Source organism: Mesoplodon densirostris, chromosome 7 (genome assembly GCF_025265405.1).
Source record: "Mesoplodon densirostris isolate mMesDen1 chromosome 7, mMesDen1 primary haplotype, whole genome shotgun sequence".
Classification (NCBI taxonomy): Eukaryota; Metazoa; Chordata; class Mammalia; order Artiodactyla; family Ziphiidae; genus Mesoplodon; species Mesoplodon densirostris.
The window spans coordinates 45,435,455-45,453,997 of record NC_082667.1 but is presented as its reverse complement, the minus strand read 5'-3'; the positions used below and the strand labels follow the sequence as shown (position 1 = coordinate 45,453,997).

General features: G+C 37.0%; 1 protein-coding gene across 5 annotated transcripts in view; it reads right to left on the bottom strand.

Moving 5' to 3' along the window:
* Window positions 1–18,543, bottom strand: part of GRM5 (glutamate metabotropic receptor 5) — a 516,357-nt gene that overhangs the window by 72,519 nt on the left and 425,295 nt on the right. For all 5 annotated transcript variants that reach the window (XM_060104244.1, XM_060104247.1, XM_060104249.1 and 2 more), the window contains exons 5-6: window positions 14,193–14,361; window positions 9,483–9,609 (exon numbers count right to left, since the gene is read on the bottom strand). In XM_060104244.1, coding sequence (XP_059960227.1) covers window positions 9,483–9,609; window positions 14,193–14,361 — 296 coding nt within the window. The remainder of the gene's footprint in view (window positions 1–9,482; window positions 9,610–14,192; window positions 14,362–18,543) is intronic.

Sequence of the window (18,543 nt, the reverse complement as noted above, 5' to 3'; positions counted from 1 at the left end):
TTGTTGTGGCTCATGACTATCTTTCTGGAGTTTCCAAATCACGTTAACCTTGTGTAACCCATTCATTTGGAATCAGAAAGCTAAGAAGGTAATGTAAGTGACATTAAAAGAGATATTTATAATAGTAAGCTAGTTCAACAAATGCAAATTCATTGCCTATTCTGTGCCATTTACTGGGCTAGACAATCATTGACTTAGAGGATCTTACTTTCAAATGGGGAAGACTTTTAACAGAGGGTGGAACTTTCTCCAAATTTTCTCATTTATCTTTAAATCAATCAATCTATCTCTATATTAATCTCTCATCACTATATTTTTTAAACTTAATTAACAGTAGAGTGATAATCGTTAATATAACTGAACTGTTAACAGGTACCAAACTATTTGTGTGCTATTTAATCTCTCCAATAATTCTGTGAACTAGTTACTACTGTTACCTCCATTTTTATGTAAGAGGAAGTTGAAGCTCAGAGAAGGAAATTTATTTTTGCTTAAAGTCGCACAGTGAGTCATTGGTGGAGTGTGGATTTCAACATGGATGTGTCTAATTCCAACCCTTTTGAGATTTAAACCACTATGTTATTGGAAGATAATAAAGATGAATTGTTCCGGACATGTCTCACACGCAGCCAAAAATTTCAGCTGTATTTTTTAATACTACATTTGTCATAAATTTCACCTTCCTTAGATAGTATTGGTGAGTCTATGTAACGAATGTAAGGAAAATCTAGAAAGTGCTTAGGGACCTGGGGGGGATTCTATTGTTAAGCAAAGTAGTCACTTCCTTTTACAGCTGGTCACCCGTTATGATGCTTGGTCTTTAGAAAAGGATGGTTTCCATAAATAGGCTTTGATAGGAAAAGTGAATGTGAAATAGTGATTCACTTGCCTCAAAACAGCTTGGTTATGTTGGAAAAAATATTTTTGAATACACATTCCTTAGGTATATTTGTTAGGGTTTTTCTTTCTCCTTGAAAATTCTTCTCCCTTTTACCTGGTTAACTTCTCATTTTCACATGCATTATTTCCATTTCCTCCCAGAAGGTACCACTGAACTTCCAAGACCTGGTTAATTTTCTCTCCTCAGTATAATTAGTTTTTACTCTCAGGCTAGCACTTTATTTTCTTCCACCTTCGTTCCTTCCCTATCTTGGTCTGTTCATTCATTCATTCTTTCCCTTATTCCTCCTCTCTCTCTTATTATTTATTGGACAAACATTAAATCAGTTTCTCCTATATGCCTGGCATACTTAATGTATTGAAATTGCTCTTTTTTTGTGTGTGTGTCTGCCAGGCTCTGGGATACTCGAGGGTAGGAATTGTGGCTCCATGATCACTGTGTCCAGTGCCCAGTGCTTTGTTTGAACCAAGTTGGAGCTATTTGCTAATGAGTACTTCTATCTTGCATTGCCACCAATGCACAATTCAGTTATCATATGTATCATATGTTATACTCTTAATGCAATTATGTAAGTCAGCCTTCTTCTACTGTGGACATTTGATGGCATGGAAATGGAAGGTCAGACACCTTCCATTTGTATCTTTATCAATAGAACCTAGCACAGTGTTGAAAACAGTATAGAAACTTGATTAAAAAACAACTTCTGCTGAATGAATGATAGGATATCCAGCTTGTAGAGCATGTGTTCCTATTCAGATTATTATGTAACCTAGATAAGCCAAGAAATTAGAGGTTGCCATTATGAAAACCTGTTCCTTTAAAAATATTAACAGGAACTATTTATTAAAATTGTAATAATAAACATATTTCTCATCTAAATTCATAACAGATTTCCCCTAAAGAATCAGAGACACATAATAAACGGAAAGGGTTTTTTTGCCCTTTCCTCATCCAAATTGAATTGTAGTAATCAAATGGGCAGCACTTTTTACACACATTTGAAATGAAAAATATCATAGCAACCTGGAGATAATTAACATGTGACCAGCTTGAAAGCTTAATTTTTTCTCTTTCTGTAATTTCCTGGAAATATGGGGCTCCAAAACGTGATTATGAAGAAAGGCATGTGGTATAGCAGAAAATGGTGGAATCACTGTGCCTGGGCTTGATTTTCCACTAGTTTTGTGACCTTGAGCAAATTATAGAATCTTCCTGGGTCTTAATTAATTCAGCTGTAAAATAATAAAGTCTACCTCATAGGATTCAAAAGGATAATGCATAAGATAGTTAAAAATATTGGTGATGACACAGCACAGGGAGATCAGCTCAGTGCTTTGTGTCCACCTAGAGGGGTGGGGTAGGGAGGGTGGGACGGAGATGCAAGAGGGAGGGGATGGGGGATATATGTATATGTATAGCTGATTTACTTTGTTATAAAGCAGAAACTAACACACCATTGTAAAGCAGTTATACTCCAATAAAGATGTTAAGGGCTTCCCTGGTGGCGCAGTGGTTGAGAGTCCGCCTGCCGATGCAGGGGACACGGGTTTGAGCCCCGGTCCGGGAAGATCCCACATGCCGTGGAGCGGCTGGGCCTGTGAGCCATGGCCGCTGAGCCTGTGCGTCCGGAGCCTGTGCTCCGCAACGGGAGAGGCCACAACAGTGAGAGGCCCGCGTACAGCAAAAAAAAAAAAAAAAAGATGTTAAAAAAAATATTGGTGATGAAAAGCACTTCTCCCCACGTTTTTATTTACTTATTTATTAAAAGGTAAAAAAATGTCCCAAGAAAAGCAGGACAAACGGAGGAACACAAATGAAGGAAGTATTTATAGGAAGAGAGTAACTCAAATGCTGGAGTTGTAAAACTTGTCAGTGGTTCTGCCTCCTTGGAGCTCATCCTCCACTCCCTCCCAGCTTCCCACCAACTCCCTTTTGTTTGACTCTCTTCTCTTTTTGCCCCTGAAGTGAAGATACAAAGGTTCCAACCTCCAAAGCAATTAGGTAACTTAGGGAACGAAAGGAACTTCCTAGAGAATGTTCCTATTGACATTAAAAGGTTGATAGGCACTGCCCTCCTTCCATTTTACAGCTTTGCACTTAAAATAAATAAGATACATTTCTTTGCTGTGAGAAGCAGGAAATCATTCTGACTTTCTGTCATAAAGCTTCCCACTGAGTTACTTTTTGAAAGCCGCGTTGTTTTTGCTTTTTCCTTTTACTTGGGTTTGTTGGAAGGTTGCCAGAGTTGGCAAACCCACCTGAAAGGGTTTCCATGGCTTTAGCTTTGGACTGGGCAGCTAAAGATCTGCTACTTATAACCCATCCCAAAGTCTTTGAGAGAAAAAAAAATTAAAGATTCTTTCTAGGACAGTTTTTGCATGTATCTGGTGGGGAATGGTGTGCAGTGGAAAAGTTGTCTTGGCAGAAGCTTGTAGGGAATTCTCTGAATGCCTAGCCAAATTGTTGCCTTGCACTATTTTTTCCTCCCTCCTCTTTCAAACCAGACCACATTGCAGTTATGTTCTTCTCTCAGTGAAACAATGACGTCCTCCTGTTGATTTAAATTTCTGATCTCTTCATTGCCCTTTATTCCCACTACATCATCACAGTCCAAACCACCAACAGATTCACATTGTGACTTGCAAATTTTCCTTACTGTGGTTTTCTCTCTTCCTTCTTTTAAAATCCCCAATTTAGTCTTTATTTAAAATTTTTATCTTCTAGTATTCAGTATTTAAATAGCTCAAATCATATGAAGTATTTTAAATTATAAAAATTTTCAATATGCAGGGAAGTGCAGAACAAACGTAAAAATCCAGATTTAACAAATGTTGATATTTTGTCATATTTGTTTCAAATTGCATGTACACCCAGCTTACAGATATAATTGAAACCTCTCTTGTAAATCCTACCTGACTCTCTCCCATCTCTCTCCAGATGAAACCATCATTCTGAAATCAGTATCCTTTCTACTCATGTTTTTAAACAATATTTACACTTTGCATTTTGACTATGTGCATAATATTTATAAAGCAGTCCATCATGATTGCATTTCCTTTCTTATTCAATTGTTGGATATTCCTGGAGATAATAATTTCCCTGTTTAAAACTGTTCTCTAGAATGTAAACATCATAAGGGCAGAGAATTTTATGTTTTGGTCAGAGAAATATTTTCAGCACTTAGAACATTGCCGGGAACAGAGGAAGTGCTAGTTATATATTTGTTGAGTGAATGACTAGATAGATAGCTGAATGAATAGATAATGTCTTTTAATTTCCCTTAGAATAAACTTTAAAATAGTTACCATGGCTTACGAAGCCCTGCAAGAGTTGGTCTTCGCTTGGCTTGCCTGTCTCAGTCCCTCCCCCATACCCCCGTGCTCCCAGTTCCTCCTCAGTTTCTGTATTCTGTGTCCAAAACACTCTTCTCTTTCATTTGAATCTGGCCAACTTCCATCTTTACTTTAATTCTTGCATGTACACAGTTCCTTGAAGAGGCAACTTTAAATCTCATCTAAGTAGCTTCCACTGATACAGGCTCCTACACCATTCTGGTCTTCTCTGTTAACGCTCAGCATCTTATTATTACTTGTTAATATTTAGGATGATAATCATTTTGAGGGCAGGGGTCCTGCTTATCCTATTCACTGCTAACATGGATACCTGAAGATTGTTAGAGAAAGAATAACTACTTGCTGTACTTAATGAAAATAATTTGAATTAGGAATATTGTTAGGTTCTACCCTCATCCTGCATTTAAAATCTTCTTTCTTTATTTTCTTCCTGGTTTTCATGCCTGGTTTTCTTTCTTTCTCTTCTTAATTCCTGATTCCTGGTTCCTGACAATTTATGATGGCTATTAAAAATATGGCTAGCTTAAAATTTATTTTAATGGATATATTGATGAAAATACATAATCTTAATATAATTCAATATTATACGCACATATGTGTGTGTGTATGTGTGTGTGCAAAAAAGTAACTCGCAATCTCACCACTCATAAACATTTTTTCTTAAGGTAATGTTCATTTCAGACATCTTTCTATGAATATATAAAAGTAAATGGCTAAATATAATATAGACATTAATGTCAGTTGATTGCCACTCCTAATTGTTTTTCTAAACAATTTTTCAATTCTAAGATTTCTAACTGTGCTAACAGTCTTATAGAGCTGTGCTGGGATTAAATGAATTAACATTTGTAAGATGCTTCAATGAGTTCCTGGCACACAGGAAACATGTATGTGTTAGTTGCCATTATCACAATGGGAGCACTGACCCAAAGTGACCTGAGCTGTCACGTTATAGGCTGAAGTGGGGTAACTGTAAGCCAGTTGGGTAGAAGAAAGACTTACAGTATCCTCTGAAGCCAGCCCCAAGCATCTCTGTGGCAGGCTTTGGAATAGCTGAAGCCATCAGAGCAGTCTTCTGGCTTAGCTAGCAGTGCCAAATGCCAAGTTACTTTGAATCAGAGTCAATGAGATGGGCTGCAAACAGCTATAGGCTCTTTGGAAAAGTGCTGGAGATCTTAATGAAAGGTTAAATCTCACATACTATCAATGTGGAGACCTTTTCAGGTTTGGTATTTATTCTCCCTTCTCCCCTCCCACTTTCTTTCCCCTCCCACATATACACACACACTCACATGTATGCATGTAGCCAGAGGAAAATCATTTTATTCTTCTGTTTGAAAAACTTCACTGGCCTCACACTTGTCTATAGGAATAAGTCCAGACTCCTTAGTTCAAGGCTGTCTTCAGAGGACGGCCCCTAATACTTCCGTCTTCATTTGTAACACTCCCCACCATTTACTGCAGATTGACACTCATTTACTGAGTGCCTACTCTGTGTCAGGCATTGTGTTAGATGCTAGGAATGCAAAGGTGATTGAGATATGGTTATGTCCTTGAGAAACTAATGATTCAGTAGGGGATGCAGATAAGGATATAGGCCATTAAAATCCAGTTTGAAAATGATGTAAAGTGGGAAGCAGAATTTGCTTAAGAAATACGGAATAGAGTACTTACTAGTCTAAGTACCACAAAGAAGGTATCATAGAGAAGGTGACATCTGGGCTGAGTAAGGAAGGTGAGCAGGAGGAAACAAAGTGGAGTAAGTGCATTCCAGGCAAGGAAGGTAACACCTGTATGGACATAGAGGAGTCGAATAGCATTGTGTGTAGATGAGAATTATAAGCAGCCCTTGATACTAGAGTGTCAAATGAGATTTATAAAGTGGTGGTGATTGAAATTAGAAAGATCATAGGAGGGTGAGGGAGAGAGGGAATTTTGTATGCCATGTTGAAAAACTTGGACATATCCCATAGAGATATGAAAACACTGGTCAATGTTGAGCAATGAAATGAAAGGGACAAATCTGTATTTTGGATACATTATCTAGTAGCAAGATGAAAAACAAACTTGTAGGCATGTGGCATAAATTTGGGAGTAGTTTTAATGAACTGGGAAATTACTGCAGTAGTCAAATGTGAGATGATCACTTAGTCAAGGGAAGAGTTGTACCAATAAATGGAGAGGAAGGAGGGAGAAGAATGTTTAGCAATGCAAATAGGCAGACTTGCTAAGTGACTGGATATGGGTTGCCAAGAAGAGAGAAGAGTTCAGATGACTCACTTCTTTTTGTTTGGAGAAATTAGAAGGATGATGGTGCCATTCATAGCCTCAGTGCTGCACACTTTCCCCAGTAGGATCTTCTTCACTTTTTTAAAAATGAGCTTAAAGATTATGCCTCAAGACTAAACCTTCTCTAATTTCTCCAGGGTTAGGTGTGCCCTTCTCCATTTTTCCGTAATACTTTGCTCATTTCTCACCTACAGCACTTGGTCTACTGCATGGTTACTTATTTATATGCTTTTCTCCCACTAGATTATAAGTTTCTTGGAAACTTAGACTAAATTTTTACATTTCCAGTTTCTATTACATTTCTGGCACAAACTAAGGCCTTAATTTGTTAAATTAATTAATTCATACTTGAAAATCTCAAAGACATCTCAAGCTGATCTTGTCTAAAACCAAACTATTGATCCTTATCAAGGAATGCAAATTTTCCTCAAGACAGGAAATTTGGTAGCCTTACTTAATATCTGTTGCAACCAATTTATCTATATGTCCTGTTGGTTCTACTCCAAAGTATATCTGAAATCTTCCAATGCACTGTTTAGCCCAAGATACCAAGAGCTCTTGGTGCCTGCAGTGGCAATCTGCAGTAACCATCCTGCCTATCTCCCTGGTTCCACTTTCCATCTCTATCCAAATTATTCTCCCTCACAGCAACCAGAGTAATGTTTTAAAATTATACATCCAATCATGTTTTCTTCTTCTACTACAGTCCCTGCAAAGGTTTCTCATTGTACTTGGTATTAAACACTCAAATCCTGAACCTGTTCTACAAGGCTATACAGTATATGATCTAGCCCCTGCTACCTTTCTGATCTCTTCTGACATTGTTTTTCCATTGGCTTATCCATAAACAGACTTTCACATATGCTTTTGCCTCAGCAAGAAATGCCCTTCTCATCATGTTTTGACAGCTATTTCTGTATTTATCATTTAGGTCTCAGCTAATCTTCACTTCTTCAGAGATCTTTTATGACCACAAATTTAAATTATGTCTCCCCTAATATTTTCATTTTTTTTTACACTTGTTCTTTTACTTCATACTATTTAACACAATTTGTCCATGCCTATCTGTATGTGTCTGAGAGTGTGTGTGTGTGTGTGTGTGTGTGTGTGTGTGTGAGTGAGAGAGAGAGAGAGAGAGAGAGAGAAAGAAATGTCTCTCTCCCAACAAGATGGTAAGTGATATAAGAACCATGTCTATTTTTAACCCCAATTTCTCCAGCACCTATGATTATAGTGCAAATAGTAATAATAAAATACTTTCCTGTTGAATGAATGAAAAAGCAGACCATGTTCATTGTGATAGTTTTACAAAACATAGGACAAAAAATTACATCTGCATATTCATGTTCAAGGTGCTTAGCCATGTGGATAGTTGAATCTGTGAAATAGTTTTTCAGTTTAATGATAATCCATATTGAAATTAGAAAAAAGTAAATAAATAGTATAAAGGAAAAGATCACCAAAACTGCTCTTCATTTACCTCACAAGAGAACCAATCATATTTTTTTCTTTCTTACATTTTTACTGTATGTGTGTGTGTGCGTGTGTGTGCTTTAGTTTATCTGTAAACTAAATTTATTAAAGACTTTGTGTTCAGCACTGACTTGGCTCTGGGGATAGCAGGATGTATGAGTATCAGAAAGCTTATCATCTAACGGTGAAAATAGGACACAAATGCTATCACAAAGTACTTGGGTGTTGTATTAAATCAGAATTTTTAAATTTTATTTTTTAAGAAAAGGAATGTCTTCTGCATAAATACCAATCACTGAAAACAAGTCTTAATGTGAGCTGGCCTCAAAAGGCCCAGAATCACAGGATTTTTAGAACCAGGCTTTTGGAATAAGCTAATACAACTACCATGGATAATCTCTTGTCCTATGAGGGGTCGAGTCTAACACTGAGGATGTTATAATTCTCTAGCCTCTAGGGGTTTGTGCTTAATCCACCTCAACTGTAAAACCACTAGGTGACCTGACATACCACGTGGTGGGCTCTCTGCCTGGAATGTCTTTTTCTCTTATTTCCCTGGAAAGCTTAGTTTCACAGGTCCCCTCCTCATACTCCATGTCCACAAACCTGTGTCCTTTATTGTAATCACATTTTTACTGTTTACCTCCCTCATTAACTTCTTGATGATAGAGGGCATATCTTCATTTTTACATCTTTATATCGGTGGTAGGCAAATAGGCATCTTATATGCATTTGCTAAATGTTTATTGAAGGAATTGGAAGGAAAGATGGAAGGTATCCTGTTTTCACAATGTAAAGATTAGAAATAGCTATGAAATATCATATTGAGAACACAATGACACTAATTCCTTCACATTTTTGGAGGAAAAAACTCCTAAACCAAAACATCACAGAAACAAAAAAAAAAGTAACCCCCCTCCCCAAACTCCACCCAAACCAAGCAGAGATGAGCCTTACCCTGTGTTGACATTATTTGAAAACTCATTAGTTGGAAGTTTCTGGTTTAGATTAAGGAAAAGCAGTAAGAGAAACAAAGAGTTTTAGACCAAATTCTACTTAATTCTGTGCTACCTTTTTGTTCTTGGATATGTCATGGCATATTTTAGTCTCTTCCGGCTAATACTTCTCTCTCTACACCTCAAATCGCAGTTAACTGGGGCCCTGCTTAGGAACTTCTGGGAATATCCTGAAGATAGACTGAAAATGCCCAGTAGAAAGCCTAAGGATTCTGATCTAGTTTGGGGGTGAGGGCAGGAATATAGGCGGATTTCTCCGAGCGATCTAAAGATTTTCATGATTAGCCCAGGTGTTGGGAAGGTGTCTGTTCCTAAGAGAATTCTTTGTTGCATAAACAATTCCACCAAGATGAGAAATGCCTGGAGATGTCACCCCCCTCCTCCTATGTCTGTGTCCTTTTTGAGTTGATTTTGGGGAATGTACCTGTACTGACATTGTGATACATGTACCTGTAAGGTCATCAGTGGGCCAGGACCCCAGCTGGCATGCCTTGCAGGTGTACTCATCAAAGACATACTCGTTCTCTTTACAAGGTGTGCAGGTCCAACAGCAGCTGACTTCTCCCTTCCGGATCACCTAAGGCAAATATTTAAAATTTTGATTATTTTTTCACATAGATAAAAATCCAACAATCCTTTATTCAAATATACTGCTTTACAAAGCAGAAGGGGGCTTTCACGTAAGTTATTTCAAATGTTTTCAGATAGGCAGTGTAAGTATTAATATTCTCATTTTATAATTAAAGAAACAGGCTGAGTTTAAGAAACCAGTCCAACATCATAAAATTTGTTGGTGACAGGGTCAAGAATGAAATTAAGCGCAAATCTTTGGTAATTAGCTTTAGATACCTGTATTAAGCGTCCGTGTTTGTGCTCACATGTAAATATATATACATTTCTGTATGTGTATATGTAACTGAATTTTTCCCAGAGTTTGTGCCTTTCTTTGCTTCAAATTAAGAACTTTTGCTCTCTGGATTTACCTTGGCTTCCCTCCACTAGTTGAATAATTGTTAGCCAAGAAACCCACATTGTATACCTGCTAAAGTTAAAAAACATATCCATATTGATAAAAAATAATTAGGAATTTATTTTGAATTAAGAGGCAGAAAATGAAGTTTTTTTCTGGAGATCACCTCTTGGACTGTTTCTACTAAAAATCTGGTTCAATAATTCAGCCCATTCCTTCCTATTCTAGTAGTTTTGATTTGCTTGGGATAAAGATGGTTAAGGTCACTGAGACTATTATGTACCTCTTCATGTGTTTAATTTTTTTAAGACAATGGAAAATAATTGAAATAATTTAACAGTTGAAAGAGTCCTAGATATTATTCTTTAGAAATGGATGTCTTTTATTTTTTTTCCACCACTGGTGCATGAATAGCCTCTGTGGAATAGAGACAGCATTCATTAAACATTCCTATAAATAATTAAAACTCTGATTAATAACCAGACACAGGAGTGGTTACACTTCATATCCTTGTCTTAGATGCTGACTCTATTAATGACCTTTGATAATAATGTCTGGATATCTATAGCCAAATACAGTTGTAGGCTGGCACCCCTTTCTTCTGTTTTGTACTGTCCCTTGTGCTGACATCGCAACAATACAAGTAGGAAATGATGACAAAAGGGCCTGAAACATCCTTTCCCTAAAATAACCAGATCAATTAGGTAAAATTGCTAATTAGACCTGCTTAATCTATTGAAAGCATTCTTCATAAGAATGTTGACTGTTTGCTGGTGATGTAGTGCATGCCATGTTGTGTCATCTCATTGAAACATTGGAACAGCTCTGTATAAGGTGGTTGGTTTTATTTTATTCATTTTTTTAGGGACGAAAACTAAGGCAGAGTGATTTCACGCAACACGTGGGTGAATGAGGGATCAAATAATGCCTGTTGGACTTCGTGGTCATGCTTATAAATATTGAGCCTTATTGGTCTGTGTAAAGATAGAGTTCGTGATATTTTGAAATATGTGGAGGAAAGAATACTGGCTTGAGAATCAAGGGCCACCAAGGTTCTAGTCTTACTTATAGCCACTAAATAATGTGCAGCCTTGAGCAGTCTCCCAGCTGATCCTGTTTCATCCAACCGAGACGAATGCTTTTAAAATAATACCTGCCTTTATAGAGTTTCCTGAGGATTAAATAGAATATCACAATGATTTGGAAAATGTAGAACACTTTAAAAATATTAACTGTTTTATTAGAAATATACATATAAGTATCCATATAGAGACATGAATTTCATTTTCAGGGCGACTTCAACCACACTTGGTAAAACTATCATTGGACAGTTACTAGATTTTGTAATGCAAGGAGGCACATTTCAAATGCTGAAGGATTCTTTCTTAGTAGCCTGGCAAACAAAAGCAGTTGCGTTTTTCCTCTTAGAAATGTGCTAACTTTCTGTGATTCAATTTGCATTGCTTTGTAAATTTCAGTATTTTTACCAGAGTAAGCTCATGCCCTTTTCCAAGATTAATTCCAATATTACAATCTTTTTTTGAATAAATAGTGACAACTTACTGTCTTCTTCTGATCATTCAGAACTGATTTGTTTTACTTTTTTTTGTTTGTTATTTATGTTCTGTTTCACACTCATTTTGAATACAGGAGGTGGTGACAGTTCTCTTTCAGATTAATTTCCATTTTTTTCCACTGGTGGCACACTGGTTAAGAATCCGCCTGCCAATGCAGGGGACACCGGTTTGAGCCCTGGTCTGGGAAGATCCCACATGCCATGGAGCAGGTAAGCCCGTGCACCACAACTACTGAGCCTGTGCTCTAGAGCCCACGAGCCACAACTACTGAAGCCCACACGCCTAGAGCCCGTGCTCTGCAACAAAAGAAGCCACTGCAATGTGAAGCCTGTGCACTGCAACAAAGAGTAGCCTATGTTCGCTGCAGCCAGAGAAAGCCTGCACGCAGCAATGAAGACCCAAAGCAGCCAAAAATAAATTTAAAAAAAAAAGTGTAAAAAAGCACCCTGGAAGTAGTGATGCTTTCTTTATGAATAACAGTATGTTATATATTTGAACCTTTGCTAGACTAAGTGTCCTTTCGTGGGCACTGAGTTAACAAATCTGAACAATTCTGTGATGTGTTGATATCATTAGTGAAGTTGTTCAGTGACCTTATTAAACCATATCAAGAAAATGTAGTCAATTGTATATTTAAGGGAGTGAAAATGAGATCTGGTTAGGAGAATGGAATTTGGGATTAAAAAAAGACTCTATAACCATTATAACAAATTAACTAGTATTGAAAATATGATAATAGGGAGTCAGATTCTTCCACTGGGTAAGTTATTCCCAGGAGAAGGGGGTAGAAAAATATATATAAAGAAATCTCTTGAAACAGACATTCAATTTTTTTTTTTTTTTTTTTTTTGGCGGTACGCAGGCCTCTCACTGTTGTGGCCTCTCCCGTTGCAGAGCACAGGCTCTGGACGTGCAGGCTCAGTGGCCATGGCTCACGGGCCCAGCCGCTCCACGGCATGTGGGATCTTCCCGGGCCGGGACACGAACCCGTGTCCCCTGCATCAGCAGACAGACTCTCAACCACTGCGCCACCAGGAAAGCCCAACATTCAATATTTTGAAGTTACAGGTTCAAACTATATTGCTGTGAAGGATCAAAACAGAGACAACTTCCATGTAGTAATTTATACAGACTAATCTTTCTCTGGGAAGAACTGGAAATTATGAACAATTAATATTCTAAGTGAGTCTAAAAAGAATTTCACATGAAGTGTTTAACTGCAAGATGATTGGCCAAGATGCAGACCGTCACTGAATATTAAGAGTCAGCAACCTTTTTCTGCAGAGGACCAGATAGTAAATATTTTAGGCTTCATGGTTGATAGCCAGCGCTGATTGAGGCTACCTCTATATGTTTCTTTCAAATACCTCCCCAACCCCCTTTCCATTCTCACTGTTTCTTCCATAATTCAGGGACCTTGTCACCACTATCACAGTGTCCTTCTAACTTGTCTCTTCTTTCTTTCTTTATGTTTCATAACTCTACCCATGCATCTTCACCTATTATATGTCAGCATCTTGGTCAAAATTATTCTCAGACTCCTGGTTAATAAAAAATTAAGTTCAGCCTGTTTAGTTTGGCATCCAAAACTCTCCACAAATGTGGCTTCAATCTATCATTGCAACTTTCTCTTTTACAATAACCATTTAGAGCAACGCCCCCTAGATTATTCACTGTTATTTTAGAACAGTCTGACTACTTCTGTACCTTTCCTGTTATTATTCCCTCTACATAAACGATCATTTCCCTACATCTCTCTCTGAAGTCATATCCATTTTTCATGGTTCAGCGTCTGACATTTTATTCAGAAGAAATCTGTCCCTTTTAAAAAAAAATTATTGCAACTTTACTGCACCATGTACACGGCACTGTACTATTTGACATATATTAACTCATTTTTAAAAATATATATTTATTTATTTGGTTGTGCTGGGTCTTAGTTGCGGCAGGCAGGTTCCTTAGATGTGGCATGCAAACTCTTAGTTGCGGCATGCATGTGAGATCTAGTTTCCTGACTAGGGATCAAACTCACGGCCCCTGTATTGAGAGTGTGGAGTCTTATTAACCACTGCACCACCAGGGAAGTCACTGTCCCTTTCTTTTGTATGAACTTATTTAGCTCCCTTTTTTTTTCTTTCTTAATGAAGTCATCACATTTTACATGACATTACTTATCTGTGCCCATGATATTTTTCCTCATCTACGCTATAAATCTTCTAAGAGTAAATGTGTCTGACTTATTTTTGTCCCATTAATGTAAACTATTACATTAGTAGGAGTTGGGTAAATATTTAAGTTAATTAGAAATTGATGTGGTTTCCAGTGTGAACTATTTATTCCCAGGAAGCATGTCTTTAAAGGCTTACATGAGTAGAAAGGGTGTGGGCATGACTCATCAATTGGTTCAGCCAGTCCAACTACTAAGACTATTGTGGGTTTTACTAGATATCATAAGGAATTAATGAGAAAAGAATTAAAAAAATTTTCTTTTAAAAATTAGAAGCTTACAGTGGAAAAGGCAAAAGAAATATCTAAACTTTTTAAAAACAGTCAATGCTAATGAATACTTTTGAATTTACAACAAAAATTAAAGAAACACAGACTTCACTTTACCTTTATCTGGCCTTTCTCACATGGTTCACTGCACACGGATCTGATAATGTGGCTTTTCTTGGACCATACTTCATCATCATCCATTTTTAATTCTCCGTTGTCCCAGCTTCCAACGTTGATATAATCAAAATAATCTTTTCCCATTTCCTTGAAATTCATTATTTCATACCTTAGGAACAAGAATATAATAATTATTCAGCTAAAAATATAAATATTCAGCTATGAAGAAGCAATAGATTTCTGTCCTCCAAAATGTACCTATTGTCATATTGCTGACACTGGAATTTTTCCATGACAGTACACTTTAGAATAACAAAAAGCCTGTCTGCTTCACTTTCTCTTCAGAGACCTTTTTTTAAAAAAATTTTCAAGCTTATAACTGAAATAGAAAATAATCCCATGTGAGAAGGTGACTTGACCTCAGCATGATGAAAGACAGTTTTGGAATAACTTCAAGAAGTTTAAACAAGTGCTACTTTTAGGCTTCTTAAAAAGATAGCAAGGTTTTCATCTCCACTCAAATAAAATGATAAATTTTCCTTTGCTAATAACCAAGGGAGAATTTTGGTAAATCTTTAATCTTGTCTTCAGCTTTAGGGAATGAGGAGGTAATTTGGATACGACCCGATTTTACCTTTCTCATTTTACCCTTTATCAATGGCTAAACTCATTGTATAAAGATACTTTCAGGAATGATGTTTAAAATAATTCTGAAAATCGATAGCTTCTAAAGCACCTCATGCAATGTAAAAATGTTGCAAGATACTAGAACCTCATGAATTCTCAGACTTTATATGGGGATAGATGTGTAAAGAGGGAAAGTTAATGTGATTATAAGATTTTACACACACACACACACACACACACACACACACACACATACACACGCACACACACAAACACACACATTTCCAGAGAAGCATTTCTGAAATAATTTTCCAATCTGAGGACACTGGATGAGCAGTACCACCACTGTCAGTTCCTGTAGACATATCTGTAGGTATGTCTTAGGTATACAGTGTCTTCACATAGTACCCTGTGCTTTTATTTTCCAGGACTTTTAGGATTGGTAGACGGGCTCTTCTAAATGCTTCCTTCAACCTCCATGCTCAGCATATTGAGCTATCTGAAAATTGATACGTAGGAAAACTTTCTAGCTTTTGGGTTCAAGTGACCAGATTACCAATGCTCAGTACAGAAATGCTAAGAACAAAGCTGACATCAATCTGTTTGGACCTACATTGAAAATGATACTATTCTGTTTTCACTCCCAATCACATTTTTTACTGTAGTGTTTTTTTCAGAATGTTAACTTATTCTTAAGTTTGGTTAGCTGTTCAGTGTTACCCTACAGTGTTTTATTTGCAGTCAGTAACAATTTTGAGTAGCTGTCTAAATTCCACTTCTAAAAGTACCAATCTGTAGGATACAGAGCTGAGTCTTACACATTTCCACTCTGTCACAGTTATGCAGTGGCTACTAGGCATGCAGTGAGTTGAGATATTCAAACACAGAGCACTGAGGTAAAAAGAACTCATACATTATGGCATTGGCTACTTCGAATTGGCTACATGGGCCTCTAAGGCTTCAAAAGGTAACTGACTGCCTGTGAGCAAATGACCTTTGCACGTTCTAGGCTGGGAGAAAGAAAGAGATGTTAGTGTCAGGAAGATTTTTTTTCTTTGCTGCTACTGATTTGAAGAGATATGAAGAGAGTTTCATTGCTCACCCCCAAATGAGCCATCAACCCATTTCTACCAGTTGTTAACTTAACTTTGACGAGGTCTAGTCCAAACTGTCAGTTGTACAGATAATGGACCTGAAGCTTGGTGAGGTAATGAGTGATACCAGATTGGAGAGGATGCAAGTCTATACTCTTAACACTTCAAGTCTGCTGTTGGTTCTTTTCTGTTAGACTACTCCAAATAAACTCAATAGAGCTAAAAGATCAACTTCCATTGCTTAACTGTTGTAGAAATCTGTTTTATATTGGAGAAATGGTAAAAAGTCAAGGGATCCAATTTTTGAAAAATAAGCATGATAGCTCTATAGAATGGAAAATGTCATATTTGACAGGGAAGTGATTTTGAGAAAAGTTAAACCTTAATTTTGGTTCAAACCAATCAACCTACTTTAAATTTATTACAGATACTGAATCCTCCCTTTGGAATTAGCCCTTAGATTTATGGTAATTATTTCTTACTTACCAGACAACCACAGAGATATTATCACTAGTGGTTGTAGCTGTGAAAATACAACATGATTGTAAAAATCTTTGGTAACAATACATGAAAAAAAGAAATAGCTAAGAATAATTCTCTGTAAAAGAAGACCCCTCCTCCCTTCTCTTGTCAATTAATATGAATTCTTTTAGTTTTCAGAGATAGGATATAGATTTTATTCTTCATCAAAAGTGAGAGTGAGTGTTTGAAAAATACTCTTACTTAAATTTTAGATAAGAATTAAATTACATAATGGCTTTCTGCTGTTGTAACCCATTGTTTAATTCTCACTCTTGCTTTCTCTCCCTCTCTCACTGGGCCCCCTGGTTTCTCCATCTCTGCTCCTGAACCTTCTTTCTCATCACTGAGTGTGGGTTTGTGTAATCTGTCTTCTTTAATACCTCTTCCTTCTTTCCCCTTTCTCTCTGGCTTCCCACGTCTGTCTCTTCCTTAACCGGCCACAGTTTAGAGTTGAAATACACTGAAAATTTGTCCGAATGAATTTCCTAAAGTGTTAAAAAAGAAAAAAAAAAACGGATAAAATGTATTGCAACCAAAAAGAAAAAAGTTCAGTTAAAAGCACAAAATAATGATTAGTGATGTTGAGCATTCTTTCATGTGTTTGTTGGCTATCTGTATATCTTCTTTGGAGAAATGTCTATTTAGGTGACCACCTAGAGGGGTGGGATAGGGAGGGTGGGAGGGAGACGCAAGAGGGAGGAGATATGGTGATACTTGTTTATGTATAGCTGATTCACTTTGTTATAAAGCAGAAACTAACGCACCATTGTAAAGCAATTATACTCCAGTAAAAATGTTTTTTTTTAAAAAAAGCACAAAATAGAAACTAGAGGAAGGCAGGGTTCAGTTGAACAGAAATAAAGAACTTTCTAAGTGTTTATAACTGTGAAAATTAGAGCAGGCTTCTTCAGAAGATAGTGAGGTTCTCTTTACCCAAGGGGCTGAAGCAAGGTTGTTGTCAGGGAAACTGAAACATCATTTGGGGGAAGGGACTGTGGAGAGTACTAGATTTATATGACCCTTAAGGTCCTCTCAGTCTACAGTTCTGAGGCTAAGGTGCTTTTTAAGTCCTTCTGTGGACGGAGCCACATATTAAGAATCTGTGTGCAAACCAGGTCAGTATGTGCAAATTTCTAGTGTTCCAGCCTTATTTTCTACTTGTCATATCTGTTTTTGTCCATCTTTTCTTCTTTTCTTTTCCTGCCTTATTTTGTATTAACCATTTTTTTTTTTAGCATTCTTCTCTTGGCTTTTCAGTTATTTCTCTTCTATTAAAATTTTAACTGCCCAAGGGATTTAATAGGCATTCTTAATTTAACTTATCCTACTTAAAGTAATGTTGTGTCACTTAATGTAAGATATAAGAAACTTACCCCTGTATAATTTTATACCCCATTCCTTTAGGCCACATTGTCAAATGTTTTACATCCCCATACTTATAAACCCCACAATATAATGTTAACATTTTTGCCTTAAATAGTCAGTTGTACTTAGGCTGACGTTGACTCTCCATGTTTCCTCTGCCCATTTATGGTCAGTCCTAGGCAACAGCTAGGCTTGTTAAACCTTAGTCATCAGTGGACTCTTTGTATATCTATTGGGGGTCAGAAAACTTTTGCTATAAAGGGACAGACAGTAAATATTTTAGGCCTCTGTTGAAACTACTCAACACTCTTAGTGTAGCATGAAATAGCTACAGATAGTCTCTAAATAAATGAGAGAGACTGTGTTCCAGTAAAACCTTATTTACCAAAACGGATAGCAGACCCGATTTGGCCTGTAGACCATAGCTTGCCAAGCTGTGGTCTGTCCCCTTGATGGCAAACAGTAAAAGTCCATATTTCTTATGTATAATTCCTGAAATCCTTAGAGCTCTGAAAACCATAAGTTTTTTCATAACTCACTTGGCAGCAAACCATGACCCATTCTCAACTTATCTAGTGACAGAACTTGATCCACACTGTCATGAGACTATTTATACTCTATTTATCACACTTCCTATGAATATTCACATGTTTGCTGTAGAAATATTAATGTGTTGTTTAAGAAGTGTGCTCCATGGTATGCAGGAGGCATTATATGACTTCTGTAAAATCAAAAATTCAGAA